Below are 22015 nucleotides of genomic sequence, written 5' to 3'. Positions count from 1 at the left end.
TCACCCTGAAAGACATTTTGAATTGACAGAGCTCTACAACTGCGTAATTCATAGGATTTAGATTGCAATACATTTGTGTGTATATGCTACTTACTTTAACCTGACAATAACTCATTTATTCTTCTTCCTGGTTAATAAATCTTGAGTTAGTTTATTACATGATTGGCTATTGGCATTGCCTTTGGTGTAAGATCTAGGGTAACAATTGATCTGGGATAAATGACTCGTCTCTTGGGACTGGAAGCAACCTGAATATGTTGTGATTCTTGGTGTAAGTGACCATTTATCACTAAGTCCACCTTGCCTAGGTGGCAAGATAAATGGTAGAGTCTAAGGGGACTGTCTGTGACTCCATGGTAAGACTGTAATAGTGATCCAGGAGTTCACATTTGTCACTGGCTTGGTGAAATCTAATTACAGAACATACCATCCATTTGCATTTTCTGCCCTGTTTTTGGCAGTCTGCCCTGAGGTAGGCACTCTCAGTTGTGAGCCACTTTCAGAGAGTGTGGCACTTATATCGGGGGAAAGCAATGTAGCCTTTTATGTTATTTAAAGTGAATTGGGTAATGTGGTATTACCCCACCATGGGTTCAGTTCTGGTGGCCTCAGTTTCCAGCTCAAACTGAGTGAAAGTCACCTCTGCTACTTGCTTCAGATTTAGAGTTTCTAGGGACACAAAGACTAGACAGACATTCACAAGTACAAAGTCTAATCTGTTTTACAAGCTTTATTAAAGTTACAATTAAAGGTTATGAATACCCAAGCATTTAGAAATTCTATACAGACCTATGCACAGGTTACAATTGCAGTTATACTCACATCTCCTAGATAGTGTCAGGGTCTGATGGGTCTCTCATGGATTGATCATCAGTAGACGGATGGTTCCTTCTGGAGTTTCCCTTAGGGAGTTCAATTTTCCTGATCTGGGCACCCTTTTTTTACAATATGATTCTGACTGTACCTCATTAGCATGTATGCACATAGTGCACTCTGCGGTTAGGGCATGTGTTAGAAAAATGTGAGTACCACGTATCTTGTAAGCAAAAAAGTATTCTTACTGTTAATTTTTCACAATATCACCCATTGGCACATCTTTTCCCATAATCTTGTGGCATAGGGACATTCTTTGGTCACTTACTTATGTCAAGCATTTCTTAAGCCTATGGCCTAGTATGGCTAAGCTACAATCTTACAGGCCTCAGCCTATAGGCCTTGTCTTTCAGCCCTATTTACTTAGCTTCCTAATACATAATTATCCTTTCTAACTACTAATCAATCTTGTACTTCTATACTCCTACAATTTAACTCTATTCAACATACAATGATTATAAGACATGTCAGTCAATTATAACATCACATAATAAATTAACAATAAACTAAAATCATTGGCTACAGCAAATATCCAGAGTAGAATGAAGAGGATATTTTGTGTAAGAATGAAAAAAAAAAGAGAAAGTACTCACTGGGAGGCAGGGGAGTGGTTAAAATGACAAATGAAAGGACTGGGTCATTGTATTTACTTCAGTGGGATTACACTAGCATAAAACTGGAGTAATGCAATGGTGAATTAGGCCCAAAGAATTCAGGATGCTCAAGGGAAAGTAAGGGGAGACATAACACATTTGAACTAAGAAACCTTCAGACACAGGCGAATAGTCTGAATTCAGGTAACAGTGGGCAAGATGAGAGAACATAGGCATATGTTTTTTCTTACTGGAGAACAATTTGCCTGTAAGAAATCTTACACAGATTGGCAGAATCAATTAAAGAAGCACTTGACAGAAAAACAAAGAGAACCAAAAGTAGCTGGATAGGACCTGATAAATTTTCATGCTATCTTTCAATCTTTAGTTTTCCTGTGTAACAATACACAGAACACTTGAATCCAGAGAATGGTTTAAACTAGTGTATTTCTTCCTTAGGTGCCAATCCTGCAAATATCTCTAGAAGGATAAGCTTGTGCACTGGCAAAGAAGATTGGAATTTTGCATCAGTAATTTGTCAGTTAAGACTCTAACTAATTATTCAGTTGTCAATTAGTTCTGGAGAAAGCCAGTTAAGCTTGTGAAATTTGCCCTTAAGGGAGATGCCAGCTCTAGTTACAGCATACAGGTGCATGCATCCTTTCTAACTAATTGACAGGAAGGGGCATCACCTTCTTTGCCCTGGGAAATTAGTTAATTGCATCTACCATACAAAGGGACTTTCCTTCATTCCAGCATGAAATGCATTAGAATGTTCAATTGCCAAAGCTGTGCTGCCAGACTCATACACATCTATGTAATTACTCTTCTTGCCTCTAACATCAGGCCACATTTTCACTTCATAGGTTTACACCAAATCAGTTGAGTTACTCCAGCTTATATACTACAACTGAGATCAGGCATGTCGAAACAACAAAAAATCCATTATGTGGTAGGAATAAAGCCCTCCATTCATAGAAGATCATAGTTATTTTGTACACTTTCACCATAAGTATCTCCCCCCCCCCCCATGGAAGACAGTCGCTGCAATTTGCAAGCCACTCAGATCCTTCTCTGATGTAGCATGAGTACTGATTTGGAAGAATGACTCTGCATTGCCAACTTCACCTGGCATTTGCAATGGTTCCAATGGCACTGTGTGCAAATCACTTTGTGTTAGCATTACTCTATTCCTGAACTTTGAAACATTCACAACCACCTCAGCTCCACTTTTTTATTTATGCCCCTACAACATGCTGAACATTTCTTCAAGGATCTGAGAGCTCTGGATTCCCAAAGAAGTCCACTGGAGTTCAGTCTTTCCTTCACAGGAGCTACTCAAGACCCAGGAGGATCAGGCCCTAATTTCCTAGTGTGTTTCTGCTTTAGATCCCTACCTCAATCATATCCCTACCTGTATGCAATTTTTCTCCATTAGCTGTAACAATTCTTAAGTGAGGCCCTGCATCAGCAATCTGATCAAGGTGAGGGGTGAATGCTTCTGCCTACATGGAGCCCCCGTTAAGTCAGTGGGCTCCACAAGAGCCTGCCTATGGAGGTCAGGTTGCTGGATCGTTGTTTAAGAGAGATGAAATGAACTCATACGTAGTGGGTGTTCCATATAGCTCATTAGTGCAGTGAATCTCCCCTTGTTTTTTCCTACCCCCCTCCCACTCCCTCCTCAGACGTTCTTGTTAAACCCTGGATTTGTGCTGGAAATGGCCCACCTTGATTATCATACACATTGTAAGGAGAGTGGTCACTTTAGATAAGCTATTACCAACAGGAGAGTGGGTTTGTGGGGGGGGGGGGGGGGGGGGAGGAGAGGACCTGGATTTGTGCTGGAAACGGCCCAACTTGATTATCATACACATTGTAAGGAGAGTGATCACATTAGATAAGCTATTACCAGCAGGAGAGTGGGGTGGGGGGAGGTATTTTTTCATGCTTTGTGTATATAAAAAGATCTTCTCACTTCATCAGATGCATACTGTGGAAAGTGTAGCTGTAGCTCACGAAAGCTTATGCTCAAATAAATTGGTTAGTCTCTAAGGTGCCACAAGTACTCCTTTTCTTTTTCTGAAACCTGAATCTAAACTATGGTTTCTCTCTGCAATCTGCTTACACTGACATAAGGGTCTAGCAGGTATGGCTCTACCAAACAACCTAATGCACAACTCATTGACTCTGTTAGAAGACTGAGCCCAACTCATGAAAAACCCTTTTATATAGTGAAAAGTGGATCATTTCTTCATCCTGCACCTCTAAAAGGGGGCATAGTACCTCTGGCAGGCTGTATAGAACTTGCTCTTTTCTGGATGGAGTATTGCTGATTGTTCTTTTAAAAGGTGAAAATCTGTTTCCATGATGCAATGGCTTATAACGTAAGAACATAAGATCCGCTATACTGGGTCAGACCAAGGTCCATCTAGCCCAGTACCCTGTCTTCCAACAGAAGCCAATGCCAGGTGTTCCACAGGGAATGAACAGAACAGGTAATCATCAAGTGATCCATCCCCTGTTGCCCATTCCCAGCTTCTGGCAAACAGAGGCTAGGGACACCATCCCTGCCTATCCTGGCTAATAGCCATTGATGAACCTATCCTCTATGAATTATTTTTTGAACTCTGTTATAGTCCTGGCCTTCACAACGCATTCTGTGCAGCATCAGTGATGATTATGAGTATTATTTTTCAGCCACTGGTCTAGTTAAACACAGTGCCAGAGAGACAGTTATTACAGTTGGATAAGTATAGCAGTTCCCAGTAATGTTGCAGCCATTACTTTTTCCTCTTTTACTGCTAATGGTGTAGAAAAAATACTATCCATCTTCCACTTTGCATGGAAACTTTTTAAAGACAACATAATAGAGGCTCAACTTAAATGTATACCCCAAATTAAAAAACATAGTAAAAGAACCAAACAAAAACAAGTGCCACCGTGGGTAAACAATGAAGTAAAAAGTAGTGAGAGGCAAAAAGGCATCCTTTAAAAAGTGAAAGTTAAATCCTAGTGAAGAAAATAGAAAGGAGCATAAACTCTGGAAAATGAAGTATAAGAATATAATTAGGAAGGCCAAAAAAGAACCTGAAGAATAGCTAGCCAAAGACTCAAAAAGTAATAGCAAATTTTTTTTTTTAAGTACATCAGAAGCAGGAAGCCTGCTAAATAACCATTGGGGCCACTGGATGATCAAGATGCTCCAGGAGCACCCAAGGACGATAAGGCCATTGTGGAGAAACTAAATAAACTCTTTGCATCGGTCTTCATGGATGAGGACTGAGGGAGATGCCTAAACCTGAGCCATTCTCTTTAGGTGACAAATCTGAGGAACTGTCCCAGATTGAGGTGTATTAGAGGAGGTTTTGGAACAAATTGATAAACTAAACAGTAATCAGTCACCAGGACCAGATGGTATTCAGCAAGAGTTCTGAAGGAACTCAAATGTGAAATTGCAGAACTACTAACTGTAGTCTGTAACCTATCATTTAAATCAGCTTCTGTACCAAATTACTGGAGGATAGCTAATGTGACACCAGTTTTTAAAAAGGATTCCAGAGGTGATCCCAGCAATTACAGGCTGGTAAGCCTGACTTCAGTACCGGGCAAACTGGTTGAAACTGTAGTAAAGAACAAAATTGTCAGACACATAGATGAACATAATTTGTTGAGGAAGAGTCAACATGGTTTTTGTAAAGGGAAATCATGACTCACCAATCAACTAGAATTCTTTGAGGGGGTCCACAAGCACTTTGACAAGGGGGATCCAGTGGATATAGTGTACTTAGATTTTCAAAAAGCCTTTGACAAGGTCCCTGACCAAATCTCTTAAGCAAAGTAAGCTGTCCTGGGATAAGAGGGGAGGTCCTTTCATAGATTTGTTTCCTATCTTTTAACTAGTTACCAAGGACAGAAATAAATGGTCAGGTTTCAGAATGGAGAAACAAAAATAGTGGTGTCCTCCAGGGGTCTGTACTGGGACCAGTCCTATTCAACATATTCATAAATGATCTGTAAAAAAGGGTAAACAGTGAGGTGACAAAATTTGCAGAGGATACAAAACTACTCAAGATAGTTAAGATCCAGGCAGACTGCGAAGAGCTACAAAAGGATCAAACAAAACTGGGTGACTGGGCAAAATGGCAGGTGAAATTCAATGTTGATAAATGCAAAGTAATGCACATTGGAAAACACAATCCCAACTACACATATAAAATGAGGGGGTATAAATTAGCTGTTACCACTCAACAAAGAGATCTTGGAGTCATTGCGGATAGTTCTCTGAAAACATCCACTCAATGTGCAGCGGCAATCAAAAAAGCAAACAGAATGTTAGGAATCATTAAAGGGCTAGATAATAAGACAGAAAATATCATATTGCCTCTATATAGATCCATGGTCCACATCTTGAATACTGTGTGCAGAAGTGGTCGCCCCATCTCAAAAAAGATAGATTGGAATTGGAAAAGGTTCAGAACAGGGCAAACAAACATTATTAGGGGTATGGAACTGCTTCCATAAGAGGAGAGGTTAATAAGACTGGGACTTTTCAGTTTGGAAAATAAATGACTAAGCGGGGGGGATAAGATTGAAGTCTATAAAATCATGACTTGTGTGGAGAAAGTAAATAAGTGTTATTTATTCCTCCTCATAACACAAGAAGTAGGGGGTCACCAAATGAAATTAATAGGCAGCAGGTTTAAAACAAACAAAAGGAAGTATTTCTTCACACAACTGCACAGTCAACCTGTGAAACTCTTTGCCAGAGCATGCTGTGAAGGCCAAGACTATAATAGGGTTCAAGAAAGAACTAGATAAGTTCAAGGAGGATAGTTCCATCAGTGGCCACTAGCCAGAATGGGTAGGAATGGTGTCCCTAGCCCCTGTTTGCCAGAAGCTACGAATGGGCTGCAGGGGATGGATCACTTGATGATTACCTGTTTTCTTCATTCCTTCTGGGGCACCTGGCATTGGCCACAGGTGGAAAACAGGACACTGGGCTAGAGGGACCTTTGGTCTGACCCAGTATGGCTGTTCTTATGTTATTGTGCTATGGTCAATAACATAATCAGAGGTACTCTTTTTCATGCTGTCACTTTGAAAAGCATTGGGAAAAAGGATGAATACTTGGATTGGCTTAGGTTTTTTCCAGAAATGTTTAGCCATTTAAGTTAATGCGCCATGTTAAACAAGTCTCTAACATTTATGTAGACATATTAAATGCACACACACCCCTCCTCATGTCAATAGCAAAGGTAAAGCTTATAAAAGGACAGGAGCCTCTGTCTGTGTTCAGAATGCTGTGGCCAAAACAGTGGAATAGAACGGATCTAGGGAATATTAACTGGTGCAGCTGGCTTTGTGGATACAAGATTTAGAATGGCATTTTTAAAAGCACTCAGCATTAGTTTAATTCTGCTATTACAAAGTGCACGGGGAGGCTTACCTTTGACTTTAGGCCGTGGATGAGTGCTTTGAACACCTCCTCCTTCAGGAACGATGCAGATTATTAAGACACGTCTATTGTTTGGGGCACACAAAATCAAACGGCCAGCTTAATTAGGGTTGAGCATGCTGCTAGGACATCAGGACTCCATTTTGTACTACGTGTTATGTGAATTTAGTGCTTATGAAAGGTGATGGACTGAGAACGGAAGACAGAAATCCAGGCAGAAAGCACAGACAGCTGCAGTGGCAACATAAACTTCCCTCTACTGCTATGCCACTGAGACTCAACCCCCACTCACAGTGCAAAAGCCCAGGAGCTGAGGAAGCGGTTTACGCCCCATTCCCATTCAGCCATGGACCTCTCTGCTGAGAACGCCAGAAAGGGTGTGTATTAGTTATGGGGACCCCTGTCCACTTTCAGACACAAGTGACTCATTTCACAGGGTATGTCTACTCTGCAATTAGACACCCACGGCTGGCCCGGGCCAGCTGACTCAGGCTTACAGGGCTCAGTATGTTTAATTGCTATATAGATATTTGGGCCTGGGCTGCAGGCTGAGCTCTGAGACCCTCCCACGTCACAGGGCCCTAGACCCCGGGCTCCAGCCCCAGCCCAAGCCCAAGCCTGAACATCTACGCTGCAATTAAACAGCCTCTTAGTCCGAGCCCCGCAAGCCCGAGTCAGCTGGCACAGGCCAGCCGTGGGTTTTTAATTGCAATGTAGACATACCCACAAAGGCTTTATCCATGGTAACTCCATGGTTTCCGTGCAGACCTAGCTTACCCTTGAGCCTAGAGACAGAAGGCCCAGAATCCGTCACCAGCCCCCTGAGCCATCCAATCCCTGCAAGTGCTGTTTTGTTTTGGGTCTGATTTGGTTTAATCCCCTCCCCATGCCCTGGAGGACGAGGTATTGCCCACCTCTTGCTTTCTCCATTGTCTTTTGCAGTCCTGGGGGGGTGGGGGGAGATTTTACCTGCCATTTCTAACCATTTGATGAAATATTTAAAAAAGAAAATCGAGGTGAAGAAACAGGTTTAGGGGAAAAGAGAAATTTTTGTGTGGAGAATAAATGACTTCCAGCTCTGGGAATAGGTGGGTGGAGAGGAGTTGTCCATCTCTTGGCAGCAGGATGCAATATTACCTGTGCCAGGCCCTGCCGCTCTATTCAGACTCACCGGCGCTTGGCTGTTATTTATGCCTCAGAGAACATTTTTTCTGCAACCACAACAATGGGAAAGGAGAAGTGAATGAAGCGGCAGTCACCACTCCCAGCAGGAAACAAACTAGGAAAGTGCTGTCATTACAAAATAGGGAAACTGGGCAATCCAATTCCCCTACCCTCGCCTAAAAACAAGGACTTGGCAGGATAAGGTGGAACAAACTGCCATCCCTCTACCACCTCAGGCAACAGTATTTGTACTTACAAAGTAGGGTGGTACCATACCATTCAATAGAATAGCAAGGCAGCTGCCACAAAAACATTTCAGTAAAACCCCATTTAAACTAAGATCAACTAGGGCCCTGAGGTTTTCAAAAGGAGAGGCTCTCTATCTTCCATTTACATAGAGAACAGAAGCCACAGGCATGGTTTCTTTACAACATACACAAGGCCTCACTGATAGATGAATGTACAACTGAGGCATTCTTAATTCATCCTGCCTTTATTATATGCTTCTGGGGAATATTTCTAGAATCCACTTATTAGAAAAGTCACCCTAAGCAAGTTATGATTTGTAGCACCCAAATACCCAACTCACAATCAGGGCGCTGTAGCGACAGACACTGTAGGCACAACATAAATTGCAGTGCCTACCCCCAGGATCTCACAATCTATATATGGAGACACAACAAGAAAGTGTAGAACTCGGAGGGGGGCAACAGCTGAATGCAACCCAAGTCTGCATGTATTAGCTAAGTGTACAATTTGAAGGGTTGTTTTTAATTAAGATAAACAAGCACAGATATTAATCAAATCACAAACATCTCTTATGAAAAAACTGGCTTAGCCATCTCTTATGAAAAAACTGGCTTTAAACTGCTGCATAAATTAATTTAACACAGCTATATTTGACTCTGTTGAATAAATGAGAACCGACTTGAACAAACAAATTACCTACATATAAGACATGGCTCCATTTGTGCATGGATTTTAATTTGAGATATTACAAATACTGCCTCAAGTCCCCCTCAAAAAGAGAGAAATCCAAGTTAACTGATTACATTTCAGATACTACTCTGCTGATATTGCAGGAGCTAGAGTTTATGATGCATGGCTGTACTGAATACAAGGTATTTCTATTCCATATACACTACACAAAATGGCAATAGATATGGCTTGAATTTTAAATGTTTTATTTACTGTGCCTTACGATTTAGGAATATCCTTACTATAGATTGTCCTATTTAGCAGATATCAAGTCATGATTTATCAAGTCTGCCTACAATGCTCAGTATTGCAAGTGCACTAAACCAGTGCACTAACTTTAGGTTATAGCCTTGCTGCCATCATGAATAATGTGTGCCCAGCTCCTACTGCAGAAAGAACTGAATGAGGAAGTATTTTCCAGCTGCTCAAAACACAATAGACAGAGCCCTGAGCTTCCACTCACTCGTTCAGGTTTTGTGTGTGTGTGTTTGTTTTTCAGGGCAGGTATTTGAACTAGAGCTAAGTAAACCTTTAATATTTTGCCTACTTTCCTATGCAAAAGTGAACATAATAGTTTGCATTGGTATACAGGTTTTACTTTATTTATGAATATTGGCAACAACTTATTCAGTAACTTTGCACAAACAAGAATCCATTATGTCCAAGTTTGAACATATGATAGGGTATGTCTACACTGCAATTACACACACGTCCGTGCCAGCTGACTCGCGCTCATGAGACTCAGGCTGTGGGGCTGTTTCACTGCAGTGCAGACTTCTGGGCTCAGGCTGCAGCCTGAGCTCTGAGACCCTCCCACCTCCAGCCCAAGCCCCAGTCATTTGGCACAGGCCAGCCACAGGTTATTCATTTGAGCGTAGACACACCCTAAAAGGTTTGGATCGCTAACCTTAATTCCTATGTTTATGATGCTTGTTTTTCAGATAATTAGGAACAAAAACCATTGGCAGAATATTGTGAACTCTAGCTTTGCACAATTGTGTGTCTAGGAATATAAATACTTATACAGATTAATTCTTTACTTACATATTTCTGTTCACTGAAACATTACTCAAACAAAAAGAATCTTATATGCGTCTCCCTGAAAACAATCTACCGCTGACATTTAGTTTCACAGATGGAATACATGTAAAACCTTAACAAAACCAAATGATTATGAAAAAAAATCTGGTTAAATGGATTCTGCAATCGCCTCTTCCTAGAAGCGGATTCTTGTCCAACTGTAGCATTTGTTGGAACCAATCTGGATTCTAAAAATATTTTTTCTTGATCATAGTCACTAAAATATTTCTGTTCTCCTAGGCTCCCAGAAATTTGGCTGGACATAGGTATGCAGTTTGTGCCCCAATATGTGTAAATAAAAATTAACATAATTTTTGCTGACTAATTTGTGTTTGCCAAGATGAATCAAGGTGGGGGCAGGAGGGAAGTAAACCTTGTTTGTATGAAGCATTTTTCTCTATCGTTTGCAAAGAAATATTAAATAAGTATAGAAAAATAATATGATATTTTGATGACTATCTCCAGAGGAAGCTAAAGCTTGATACACTCTATTAGTAATGGACGTATGATAAGGTTCCAATGAATTCCCCTTAGGATGGGAAGGTAAGAAGCAACATCACTGACAGGCCCATGCATATTGTCAATGAAAGTTTTAAAAATGAAATTTAAGCATTTTCCAGCAGACTTGCAGGAATACCAGCTTGAGCGGTATAGGACTAGTAAAGGAGAACGCCTGGTGTAGACAGTGCTTGGTCGATGGAGGAATTCTTCTGTTGATCTAGCATCTGCCTCTCAGGGAGGTGGATTAACTGCAGTGACAGAGGAACCCCTTTCTGTTGCTGTAGTAAGTATCTACACTGAAGTGCTATAGCTGTGCCACTATGGCATTTTAAGTGCAGATAGGATCTTTTTCGATTGAACGTAAGAATGGCCATACTGCATCAGACTAATGGTGCATCTAGGCCAGTATCCTGTCTTCCGACAGTGGCCAGAGCCAGGTGCTTTAGAAGGAATGAACAGAACAGGCAATCAAGTAATCCATCCCCTGTCGTTCAGTCCCAGCATCCGGCAGTCAGAGGCTTAGGGGACAGAGAGCATGGGGTTGAGTTCCTGACCATCTTAGTTAATAGTCCATGATGGACCTATCTTTCATGAACTTGTCTAATGCTTTTTTTTAACCCAGCTATAGTTTTGGCCTTCATAACATCCTCTGACAATGAGTTCCACAGGTTGACTGTGCGTTGTATGAAGAAGTCCTTCCTTCATTTGTTTTAAACCTGCTGTCTATAAATTTAATTGGGTGACCCCTGGTTCTTGTGTTATGTGAAGGGGTAAACAACACTTCCTTATTTACTTTCTCCAAATCATTCATGATTTTATAGACCTCCATCATAGCCCCCTTTAGTCATCTCTTTTCTAAACTGAAAAGTTCCAGTCTTTTAATCTCTCCTCATATGGAAACTGTTCCATACCCCTAATAAATTTTGTTGCCCTTCCCTGTATCTTTTCCATTTCTAATATATCTTCTTTTGAGATAGGGTGACAAGATCTGCATACAGTATTCAAGGTGTGGACCCCATGTACTATGGATTTATATAGTGGTATTATGATATTTACTGTCTTATCTCTTTTCTTATGGTTCCTCACATTGTTAGTGTGCAGCAGCAGTCAAACAAGCTGAGTGGATGTTTTCAGAGAACTATCCACAGTGACTCCAAGATCTCTTTCTTGAGTGGTAACAGCTAATTAAGACCCCATTATTTTGTATGTATAGTTGGGATTATGTTTTGCAACATGCATTACTTTGCATTTATCAACACGGAATTTCATCTGCCCCATTTTGTTGTCGAGTCACCAAGTTTTGTGAGATCCCTTTGTAACTCTTCGCAGTCTGCTTCTGACTTAACTATCTTGAGTAATTTTGTATTAAAAAATTTGCCACCTCACTATCTACCCCTTTTCCCAGATCATTTATGAATATGTTGAACAGCACTGATCCTTGGGGGACACTGCTATTTATCTCTCTCCGCTCTGAAAAATGGTCATTTATTCCTATCCTTTGTTTCCTGTCTTTTAACCAGTTACTGATCCATGAGAGGACCTTCTCTCTTATCTTATGACTGCTTACTTGCTTGAGGGACCTTGTCAAAGGCTCTCTCATAACCAAAATATATTGATAACAGCTGAATAAAAAGTTAGAGCAAAACATCATCAACTGTGATCGATAAGTTAATAAAGGTTAATAAAAATTTAAAGCTATATTTTTGACATCTGAAATGGTAGGAGAATGACTGTTGTGCAAACTATTAATTTTCCTGCCAGTAAGTTAAAGGGCCATGAATTTGGGAACCTGCAGCATTTTAGCGAAAGAAAAGAATCAGACAATAGTGAACCTGGGATTTTGTATTGAGATTGGTTGTAAAACTTTTGCAAGCCCTGCAGCTACCATCTTTCTTTCCCACTTATCAATTGCCAAACTAGACAAATATAATCAATCTAATATAGGTTAGGGTACCCCAAAAGTTACTTCAATATATGAAAAATCTAAACAGTTGCTCTGTGCACCATCCATTGAGCCACATATTAATCTTTTCCTATAATTTAACATCTCTACCTGGAAGAGGAAACCATTCAGAAGATGCTAACCTAGACTGAGTTATCCCAATATCCTCAAATATGCTTTTGAAAATCTCCATACTGTACTCTCTCGCTATTGTCACGATTCTCAATATGGACCACTGCAATTAGATCATCCCCTATTCCAGCCAGTAAACAGACCGCCACAAAAAAAACCCCTCAAAATAAACATAGCTGCTCTGCCAATCCACTAAGTAAACAACTAGCCAGATGATTTCCCAGGTCTCGCTAGAACAAAGTTTTCCATCTTTATCTCAGTTCAAAGAACCTCATCACCATTATCTGTCAGCTAAGCCATTTTTTTCCTTTCAGTTTCAAAAGGGTAGATTTTACCCGACTCCTTTCTGATCCAAACCTATATCACATTCTGTCTTTCATTCCTTTCCTCCATAGTTTGATCCAACATCACATGCTGACTGGGTGGCTAATGGCTGTGCCAACCTCAGTCTTCACACTTTTGATTCACCATAGCCCAGCTATCGGGGCTGGTTTTGTGGGTAAATTCACCTAACACTTCCTGTGCTATTGCACCCACCATATCAACCTCGGTCATAAGCTCTGCAGTTTGTGCCAATGTAGGCAGTGACTAATATTACACTGAAAACAGACCAATTGTCAAAACTTCCCAAATAAATCCATGCAATAGTTGTACTGCATTAGTCCCTCTCCATCTTATAATTTAACTAATACCTGCCCCCCAAGACCATCTCCCCATAACTTATAATCACTAATTCAAACACTCCTTTGGGCTCCTTTTGTAGGCTGATAAGGGATTTACACATAGGAAAATCTAGACTCCATGTGCTGGCTATGCTATTTATTGGATAGACATAATTACAGGTCAACAGGCAGAAGTGGTTTGCATGGGTCCCAGTTCTCCCATTTAAATCAACTGCAAGATTGTCATTAATTTCCATAAGCCATTTTACAGCCCTCAGTTTGCACCTACTTTAATTCTTGTCTAGCCCAGCTTCCAACAGGCAGACAGAATGAATGCAGTGAATAATATCAGCACAGTAATATCCATGGTTGTGTGTTTTTATATTAACGTCAGTTTAATGCTACCCCCAAATTTTCAACATGCCACACAGTTCTAAATAGACAACACCTAACTGCTTGTAGAAATTGCCAAGAGGCAAGCTAGAGGTTTTGCAAGCTGGGTAGAGGTCAGGTCAGGTGGTAGCGTCGCCTGCCCCATAGCCTTTTTCTGATTCCCAACTGAACTGATATACTGATATACCATCACATTTCTCATAGAGAACGTTGGCCTCTCAGTCCTGAACTGCAACAGACCTGGTTCTTCCAAGTCACTGACAGCCACCATTTGTTCAGCCAGGCATCCAAATTACACTTTTGCTATTTTCATGAAAGATCAACATTGCTAGACTCCAACATTGCTAAAATCTTGGCAGTAGTGACATTTCACACATTGTAACAGGGACACTTTCAAATTAAAAGTTTTACTTCTCATTCTGCTAGATAAACCTCTTACTTTTTTGCATTTGGAACTTATACACTCAGATAAAAGAGCTCACTATCTAAAGGTCAGCAAGGTATTTTATTCTATTGAGTCTTACGTTGGTTGCGTTCATTCCATAATTAAAGGTAGACTTTTAAGGTGCACTGATCACTGTATGAAAAGCCACACAAAATACAAATGTTCAATATAGTATGGTTCAGCCTCACTTGAGCTAGTGCTTTTCTGGGTTAGGTCCCAACTTAATTGTTTGAATTAAGGTGACACTTTGAGTATCCAGTCATGAATCATGGCCTCTTTGTGGTAGGCAGCCTACAAAGACATTCCTACCCCTGAAGATCTTATAATCCAAGTAGACTTCAATGAGCTAGATGGACCTTTGGTCTGACCCAGTATGGCCATTCTTATGCTTATGTGCTTTGCTGGATCAGAGCTTCAGTTGCTAACATTGCACATTTTTCTTCCTAGGTTCAAAATGTGTGTTTCACTTCCCTCTCTACTCCCTTTAATTCTAGTTTAAACTCTCTTTACCCATTCATTGTGAATTCAAAATTTGCTCAGAGGTGCTCCCATTTAATTTTCAGAGACTGGTTATTGAAGTTGTATTATAAAAGCAAAAGTTATCCTCAAATGATGGAACTGTGCAGCGTGTGGATAAAGATTTTAACAATTCATTATAGGGTAATTAAACTGCATTTATCTTGACACAAATTTAATGAAAAACAAAACTGTGTTAAACTACAAAATTTTGCCAACAGGAAATTTATGGTGTTAATATGGATTGAGGCAATTATTCCTTTAATCAAACCATGTTTCAGAAGCCAGTTAGACACAGCCAATGTCAGTTTTCAGTAATCTTTAAACCCTTACTTATCAGCATGCAAGAAGGAAGCTGCTAGCAGACGCTTTCACTCAGAGAAATCTCAACTTTGCCCACATCCCTGTGTCACACTGTACTGAAGTGTTCAATCTGCTTGACATTTCATCTGTTTTCTATTCACTGGATGTAATGAGAATGCAATGTGACTACCTTAGATGAGCTTCAAATACAGCTGTGTGTACACTGAAAAAGCAGTAACTCAGGATCATTGTATGCAAGACCTTTTATTCGCTTACAACGATCAGATAACTTTTGTTGGCAAGACTACTCAAGCAACTATGTATTTGCAAGATTATTGGCACCAGAAAGTGCTAATTGATACAGACATCTTAACGCCACCTGTGACTTAAAGCTCTTCTCCTGTTTCTGAAAGTTCCAGTCATCAAATGAGGGAAGCAAAATCAATATCATGTAACTTCAGAACAGAGCAAAGTGAATTAAGAATAGCAGGTCCACAAGAAACAATAGCTTGAGCACTTGAGACTCAAATTTGTTGGCATAACTCATTTGAACAAAAATAAATTCATTAAAAATGTGAAGACCGCTCCAAATGCAGAAGGGGGCTAAATTCAAACAAGTTCTGTGCTGCCGACAGTTTTGTCAGTTCTAGTTTAAAATAGACTGCAGTTGTTCCTGCTATAGACAGTCACTCTCTCCCTCACCCCTTGGCTTTCACAACTAAGTCCCAATTCTGCCTCCTTCCTAACCCATACTCAGCATATTCGTTAGACAGGGAAGTATGAGGAGTAAGTCACTAATCATCTGTTTATCCCCCTCAAGGTTCCATCTTCAGTTCCCTGCTCTTTGGAGTGAACCTGTCAAATGGTTTCTGCCCCCTACTGTGTACCGCTGTGATCACAGAACCTACCTGTAGATTTTGTGGTACATCTTAAAAGGATTCTTGGCATCCTACCAGATCTTCAGACCAGTCTTCACTGCTTCAGAAGTAGAGCCCACAATGAGTCCATCTTGCTGACTCCTGCGCCTGCACTAACTCTGCACAGACCCAAGCATCTGATGACGTGGAGCCCATTCCTGTGTTGGGGCCTTAGTCTACATGCTAAGGGTAGCATAGCAAGATATTTACAATGGACTCAAGCTTAGGATTAACATTTCAGACTTTTTAGAGGCTTTGAGAAAATTTACAAATGATTTCATCTCTCCAAGAGGGAATTTTAGCACCAATTAAAAGCCAGATTGAGGAAAGAAAGTTTCTCCATATCCATTTCCACTGATGGATAATTATTCTGGGTTAAAATATCATCTGCAGGATCTTTCAAAGTATGAGCTGATCATTGGCTGGGGCTAGGAACAATTCTGCCACTGTATCTCCCATGTTTTAGTATTACATGGCGGGGGAAGGAGAGCGGAGGTGGCAGGGGAATAAAACAAGTTGTACCTAGCTCATTAGCATATAATACTGGCAACTCTTAGGAATCTTGTGTCCAAGCCCCTTGTGTAGGGGCTATAAATATTATGGTGTGTCAATCTTGACATTCATTGCTATCCATATTGTGCTTAAATTTTGAGTAGCATTAATACTTATTAACATTTTAAAATGGAAATAAGGTTTTTATAGCCAAGTAAGTTAGGTAAACTTTGCAAGCCAAATGTAGTAGGTTATAGAATGGCATCAGAACTCTATTAGTGAGTCGACACTCATGTCTGTAATACCAGAGATCAGATATTTTAATTTTCAGTAACCAGGAATAAAAGACACTGCAATGAAATTCACTCCACGGCACTTACTGTACTTAGTAGGTCAAAATTACTTGGATACTTTAACATAAGCCTATGATATGCTCTTAATGCCTGGTCTTGCTATAATCAGTATTGTAGTGATAGGAGGCACTTCCTGCTCTATGTCTTGCCAGACCAGCGCGCCCCTCCCCCCCCTTTTTTTAAGACTAGTTTCTGAATGTTTCATCTTAGGAAAGCAAAGCCCTTTATTGAAAAAACAAAATCATGTTTACTTTTTATTTACAAACATGGTAATATTGTTTTAAATAAGACTTTATTGAAACTGATCAGCAATGTTTTCCAGATTACTGAATTTCAAACAGCACAATGCCTTAGAAGACAATTTTATGAATTACTCTGTACATAGAAATAGGAATTTATTCTTGTTTTCAGAAATAGACAATAACACTGAAAGAAAATATCAAGGGAGTCAAGATAGTGTCCTGGAATGAATATCCTTTAATAAGGTTCTTGTTATGAGACAACAATAAATACATAAAACAAAGGCAGTATATATCAGCCATGTTTCTTCAGAAGCGTTCATAATATAGCAGGATGTCAACTGGCAGATTCATCAGAAGTAGCTGAACAAACACTAACTTTTACTAGGTGACAGCACCAGAGGAAAACAGGAAAGAAATCAACACATTAGCAGGAGACAAATATTCCAACCAAGAATGTATGCTTATTATCAATTTAAGATATATATACTCCAGCTGTACCCAGGAAAGAAGAGTTGCAACATACAGTTTGAAATGTTTAACTTCGTGCCGTGACTGTTGGAGGTTGTTCTGACTGTAACTGCTTCCCAAGATATTCCCTGAAAGACACAACATAAGAAAGGTTGTGAAAGATTCCCTTGGAGAATGTCTCAAGCAGAGTGAAGAGAGGGAAACAATGCTCTTATATTTAAACCTTTTCATAGAACAACAGTGACTAGCTATGTTGGATGCTCAACTTGAGAGCATCTTGAATGGCCAGAGCTTCATTTTCAGAGGGCGGTTGCTCTGCAACTCTTGAAGCTCAGGTGAGAGGTTTCAATTTGAGCATCTCCCCTCACCACACCCCGAAAAAGTAATCCAAAGTCACTAGTCACTTTTGAAAATCTTGACCAGCGTTCTAGCTCATCCATAACTACTGTAACTTTGTTGAGTGACAACAGTCACACGTGCTGCTGGTAAAATATTTAAAGGATTATTCATCCTATAGTGTACATGTATAACTCCTGATAATGTTAGTATGCACACAGACAGTACAGACGTCTCAGTTAGCAAAACCTCATACAAATTACAGGTGGAAAAGATTTATAAGATCCAATCAGGTTCATTCCCTACCTCTCTTGTATTAAGAGTGCTTTCTCCAGGCCAGCGTAAAAATGTATTCAATTTTTTTTCTTTTTAAACAAACACACCAGTCCAATCTAAACATGGAACTAAATTAACACCCAGAATCTTCAGTGTTCCAAAGATTTTTTGAATCTTTGGTAGATTCCATCCTTCACACAAATAATGAAGTATTTATCTGTTATGAAATTCCTCTATCAAATTAATCAATTTTCAAAGTAGTTTTCAGGTCATCACTGCAATGCAATGCCAATAAATGACATAAAAAAAAGATGAGTGTAAATTGTATAAAAATGACACCAACGGCCTAATCCTACAAGGCGGCTGCTGAGCGCTCTCATGTCCCATTGGTCTTCATGGGAAATTGAGGGAGCTCTGTACCTCACAGGATCCGGTCCTCAGAAAGAGTGTGGGAAGAAAGTAGAGGAGCACCATTTCCCCCACTTATGGCAGTTACTATGACACTGTCATTTTTGCATTTGAATTTTGGCTACAGGAGCACAATAGTCTACATTAGTTAGACAAAGGCACCTAGCCACAGCAAGCCACCTTGGGAAAAGACACTAAACCAAGTTCATGTGACTCGTTTCAGATTGCAAGTTTACCTGCAGTATTTCAGATCCCCATTGACAGCCCATTTTATTACCTACCTCTCTGGCCTAACTTCACAAGTGCTGAAGAAAAATGGTTTTCAAAATCTTCAAAAATGAAGTTCAAAAGGGAACAAGTCAGAAACTCGCATTTTTCAATATTACAAGACATCCTGTTAAATGTGAGCATGAAAACCTTACGTAACTGTCTTATAGTATGGTTCTCCTGTTTAAGTGCCACAAAATCTCCAAAAGGAAGACCAGTGACCAATCTCCTACACCCCATGTTATGAATAAAATTCAGTTTAATTCTAGCATCTTATTAGAGAGAAGGATATTCAGCTTCACATGCCTTCATTTTCTATAGCATAGATAAAGCTCAGCACCAACGCTGCATTCCAGTCATAACCAAGTACTTTCCCATATCCAAAGTGTCCACAAAAATGTAATTTTAAGTGTTGCACTCCGCTAGCAGTAAAAACTTAATCTTTAATATAATCTGAATGCTTTAAAATGTAGCACCCTATGTTCCTGCATATTAACTTTCCAATGTAGTCAAATGGTTACCAGTATGCGTTAAAAAAAAAGCACTTAGAACCTGAGGAAACAATTGTCAAGTGTTGCCACAGAATCATAGTGCCATAGACAGATACCAGCCCTAAGACCTGCTAATGATACGTAGCTCCCCTCCTCAAGATACTAACTGTGCTGGTCCTGGAAATGAAATTAACCAGAGCCTCTGGTGGTATAGGGGTGTGCGCCACATGGCTCTACATTGCCATGCTGTTGAACAAGGAGAAATCCCTTCTTCTGAAGAGACTTGGAATAAGACAAGCAACTCGCGTTGTCCCTGGAGTGCAGGAGTATTGATTCTCCTCTGACCTACTCCTTAGGTCTGGCTGGGATGGCATTTACAGGCTCTGGAAGGAGCTATACCAGGCTACAGGACAGTGGGCTAATGATGCTCGTAGGTTAAACTGCATAGAAGTTTATTGGTTAAACAAACTTTCTCTCAATATGCAAGTTTCATGTGATAACTGTTCACTGCTGCTAAGAGGAGAGAGACGGGATTATCGGGTTATTCTGAGAGGCCTTATATATTTAATCAGTTCTTCTCCTCACCCCCTCCCCACAGGATTATTAAAGCAGCTCTTTTAATAGAGAGTATAGTCAGGTACTAATTCTTAATGTACACGTTAAAGGACGATGCGATGAATAGGTTTTATGTGATGGCACTTAAGCATGTTGGGAGATAAATAGCAACTGTGAACAGTTATGACTGTCTTCACAAGCACAGGAAGAGATTATTGCTATGCTTTACTAACTTCTGCAAATTAGAGGCTCGAGTTAGGCAGCAAACTGTTTCAGACTGTTTAGTGTGACTCTTTCAAATCAACATTTTAGACATGCTGCCTGCCCTACGTAATTAATGCTGTGTTGAAGCAAGCAAGCAAGCAAGCAAGCAAGCACTCAATACACAGTATTGCTGGAGTTCTGGATGAGGGGAGGGGGCAGGGAATAAGGCTAGTAAAGTGGAGAATCACCAAGCCTTTTTGGGGTCTGGGGGGGAACCACTTACACAGCCTATGAACAAAACACCTGCTCCGCTGGCAAAATACAGTCTCAGTCAATAGATTTCTGGTGAGGAGAACTGCCTTCCCTATGGACTAGAGCGATCTGTCACATGTTCAGGGTAACAGCACCTGTAACACCCCTGTGTGATCCACTCCAGGAGTGCCCAGTCAGGTGTCAGATCTCCAGACATCACCTGTCTCTGGGCAAGGACCACTGTCCCACTCCCTTCTGACTGGGGAGTTTTAAGGAAGCACAGTCCCTGGCCTTACACTATGATCTCCCTGGCAAGTCAGCCTGCCTACAGGCCAGCACCTGAGCTGTGCTTTCGCTCAGAGGACAATGAATGTTTTTACAGGGACCACACAGCTCTCTCAGCAAAGTACACTTATTTTAAGGACAAAAAAAAAGCAGAGAGAAAACATGTGAAAACCAATAAAAGTTCCTATCAGCATGCTTGCCACAGGTCATCACCTAACAGTATTATGGGGCCCTAGTAAGCCAAAATCTTTCTAACCCTTCCACAAGGGTTGGGACACCCCTTAGCAGTTACTGTTCATTTGCTGAATCAAAATGAAGGCCTGTATCAGTTCAAGCTCAGGTTCTTATACCAAAAGCCATTTCTCTGTTGAAGTCTCTGGAAAACCCAGTTTGGGCCCAGTATATACAAACATCCTAGGGGGTGATGCATCTCTGGAGTTGTTTACAGTCCCCAAGGTAATCACTCCACCCCCCCCCCCCCCCACACACACACACTTTTTAGTTCCTGGAGGAGCTGTGGTAACCCTCCACCATGGAAAACACAATCATACATAAACCATTCATAAATTTGATACAATGATCTCCAAAGATACTGCATGGGATTACAATATCTGTCATACTATGTATGACCATATACAATACCACCAAGTAAATCATGTCACAGGACTATAGTGATGGAAATATTTTCTCACACAGGGAAAATACAAATAGGTGGCAAGCCAAAATGTTTAGTGATATCACCTACAAAAAGGATCCTGCAATGTTTCCTTTCACTATTTAAAGGGTGGGTGGGGAGGATGACTTCCTGCAAGCCAGCGCTCTGATATCATGGAATGCATCTGCATGAAGTGCTTCACCGACTAGCAGAAAATGTAAGGCAGCAAGGTGTGCTAGCAAGCACACATGGTAGGTTGAACTCCTGAGAAGCCTACAACCTGCCAAATAACTGCTTTAATAGAGTTTTCTTACAATGTTGCAATTTCAGTGCCTAGCCCACAATGGACTTGTAAAGCCAAGCACTTTATATGGTTAGTAGTCTAACTAGCTCTATAACAGCACTGGTGATAACCCTAGAAGTTGACATTAGATTTACAATACAACGGCCCAGCTAGGGTCAAAGTGTTGCAATTTTAGTTCTTTTGAGATTGGTAGACTGATTAACTGAGGCAAAATCCATCTACCTTTGAGTATAGCGTAACCACCAGTCCTCACATTAAATACTTTAACAGATGTGTTCGAGCAGACCTGAAGAAAAGTTGTGCGTAAGCTCGACACTTGTGTTTCTCACCAACAGAAGTTGGTCCAGTAAAAGATATTACCTCACCCACCTTGTCTGTCTCCTGATTCGGACATCTGATTTTAATTCAGCTAAAAGTAATTAGTGAATTATGCACTAGCAATTTTTTTTCCTCTTTCAGGCTAAGCCTTATTT

At 40.4% G+C, this 22015-nt stretch overlaps 1 protein-coding gene across 9 annotated transcripts in view; it reads right to left on the bottom strand.

Annotated features, from left to right (window-relative positions):
* Nucleotides 1-17253: 17253 nt before the first annotated feature.
* The window catches only part of ATP6V1H (ATPase H+ transporting V1 subunit H), an 84373-nt gene continuing 79611 nt past the window's right edge, over nucleotides 17254-22015 (bottom strand). For 7 of the 9 annotated variants that reach the window (XM_043539626.1, XM_037892618.2, XM_043539627.1 and 4 more), the window contains one exon: nucleotides 17254-17637. In XM_043539626.1, coding sequence (XP_043395561.1) covers nucleotides 17577-17637 — 61 coding nt within the window. In that variant the 3' untranslated portion in view covers nucleotides 17254-17576. Of the gene's footprint in view, nucleotides 17638-21892; nucleotides 21903-22015 lie in introns of those variants that run through there. The other 2 variants (XM_043539628.1, XM_043539629.1) reach the window with 1 other exon arrangement.

This window comes from Chelonia mydas, chromosome 2 (genome assembly GCF_015237465.2).
Source record: "Chelonia mydas isolate rCheMyd1 chromosome 2, rCheMyd1.pri.v2, whole genome shotgun sequence".
Taxonomy (NCBI): domain Eukaryota; kingdom Metazoa; phylum Chordata; order Testudines; family Cheloniidae; genus Chelonia; species Chelonia mydas.
This window is presented reverse-complemented; position numbering and strand designations above follow the sequence as displayed.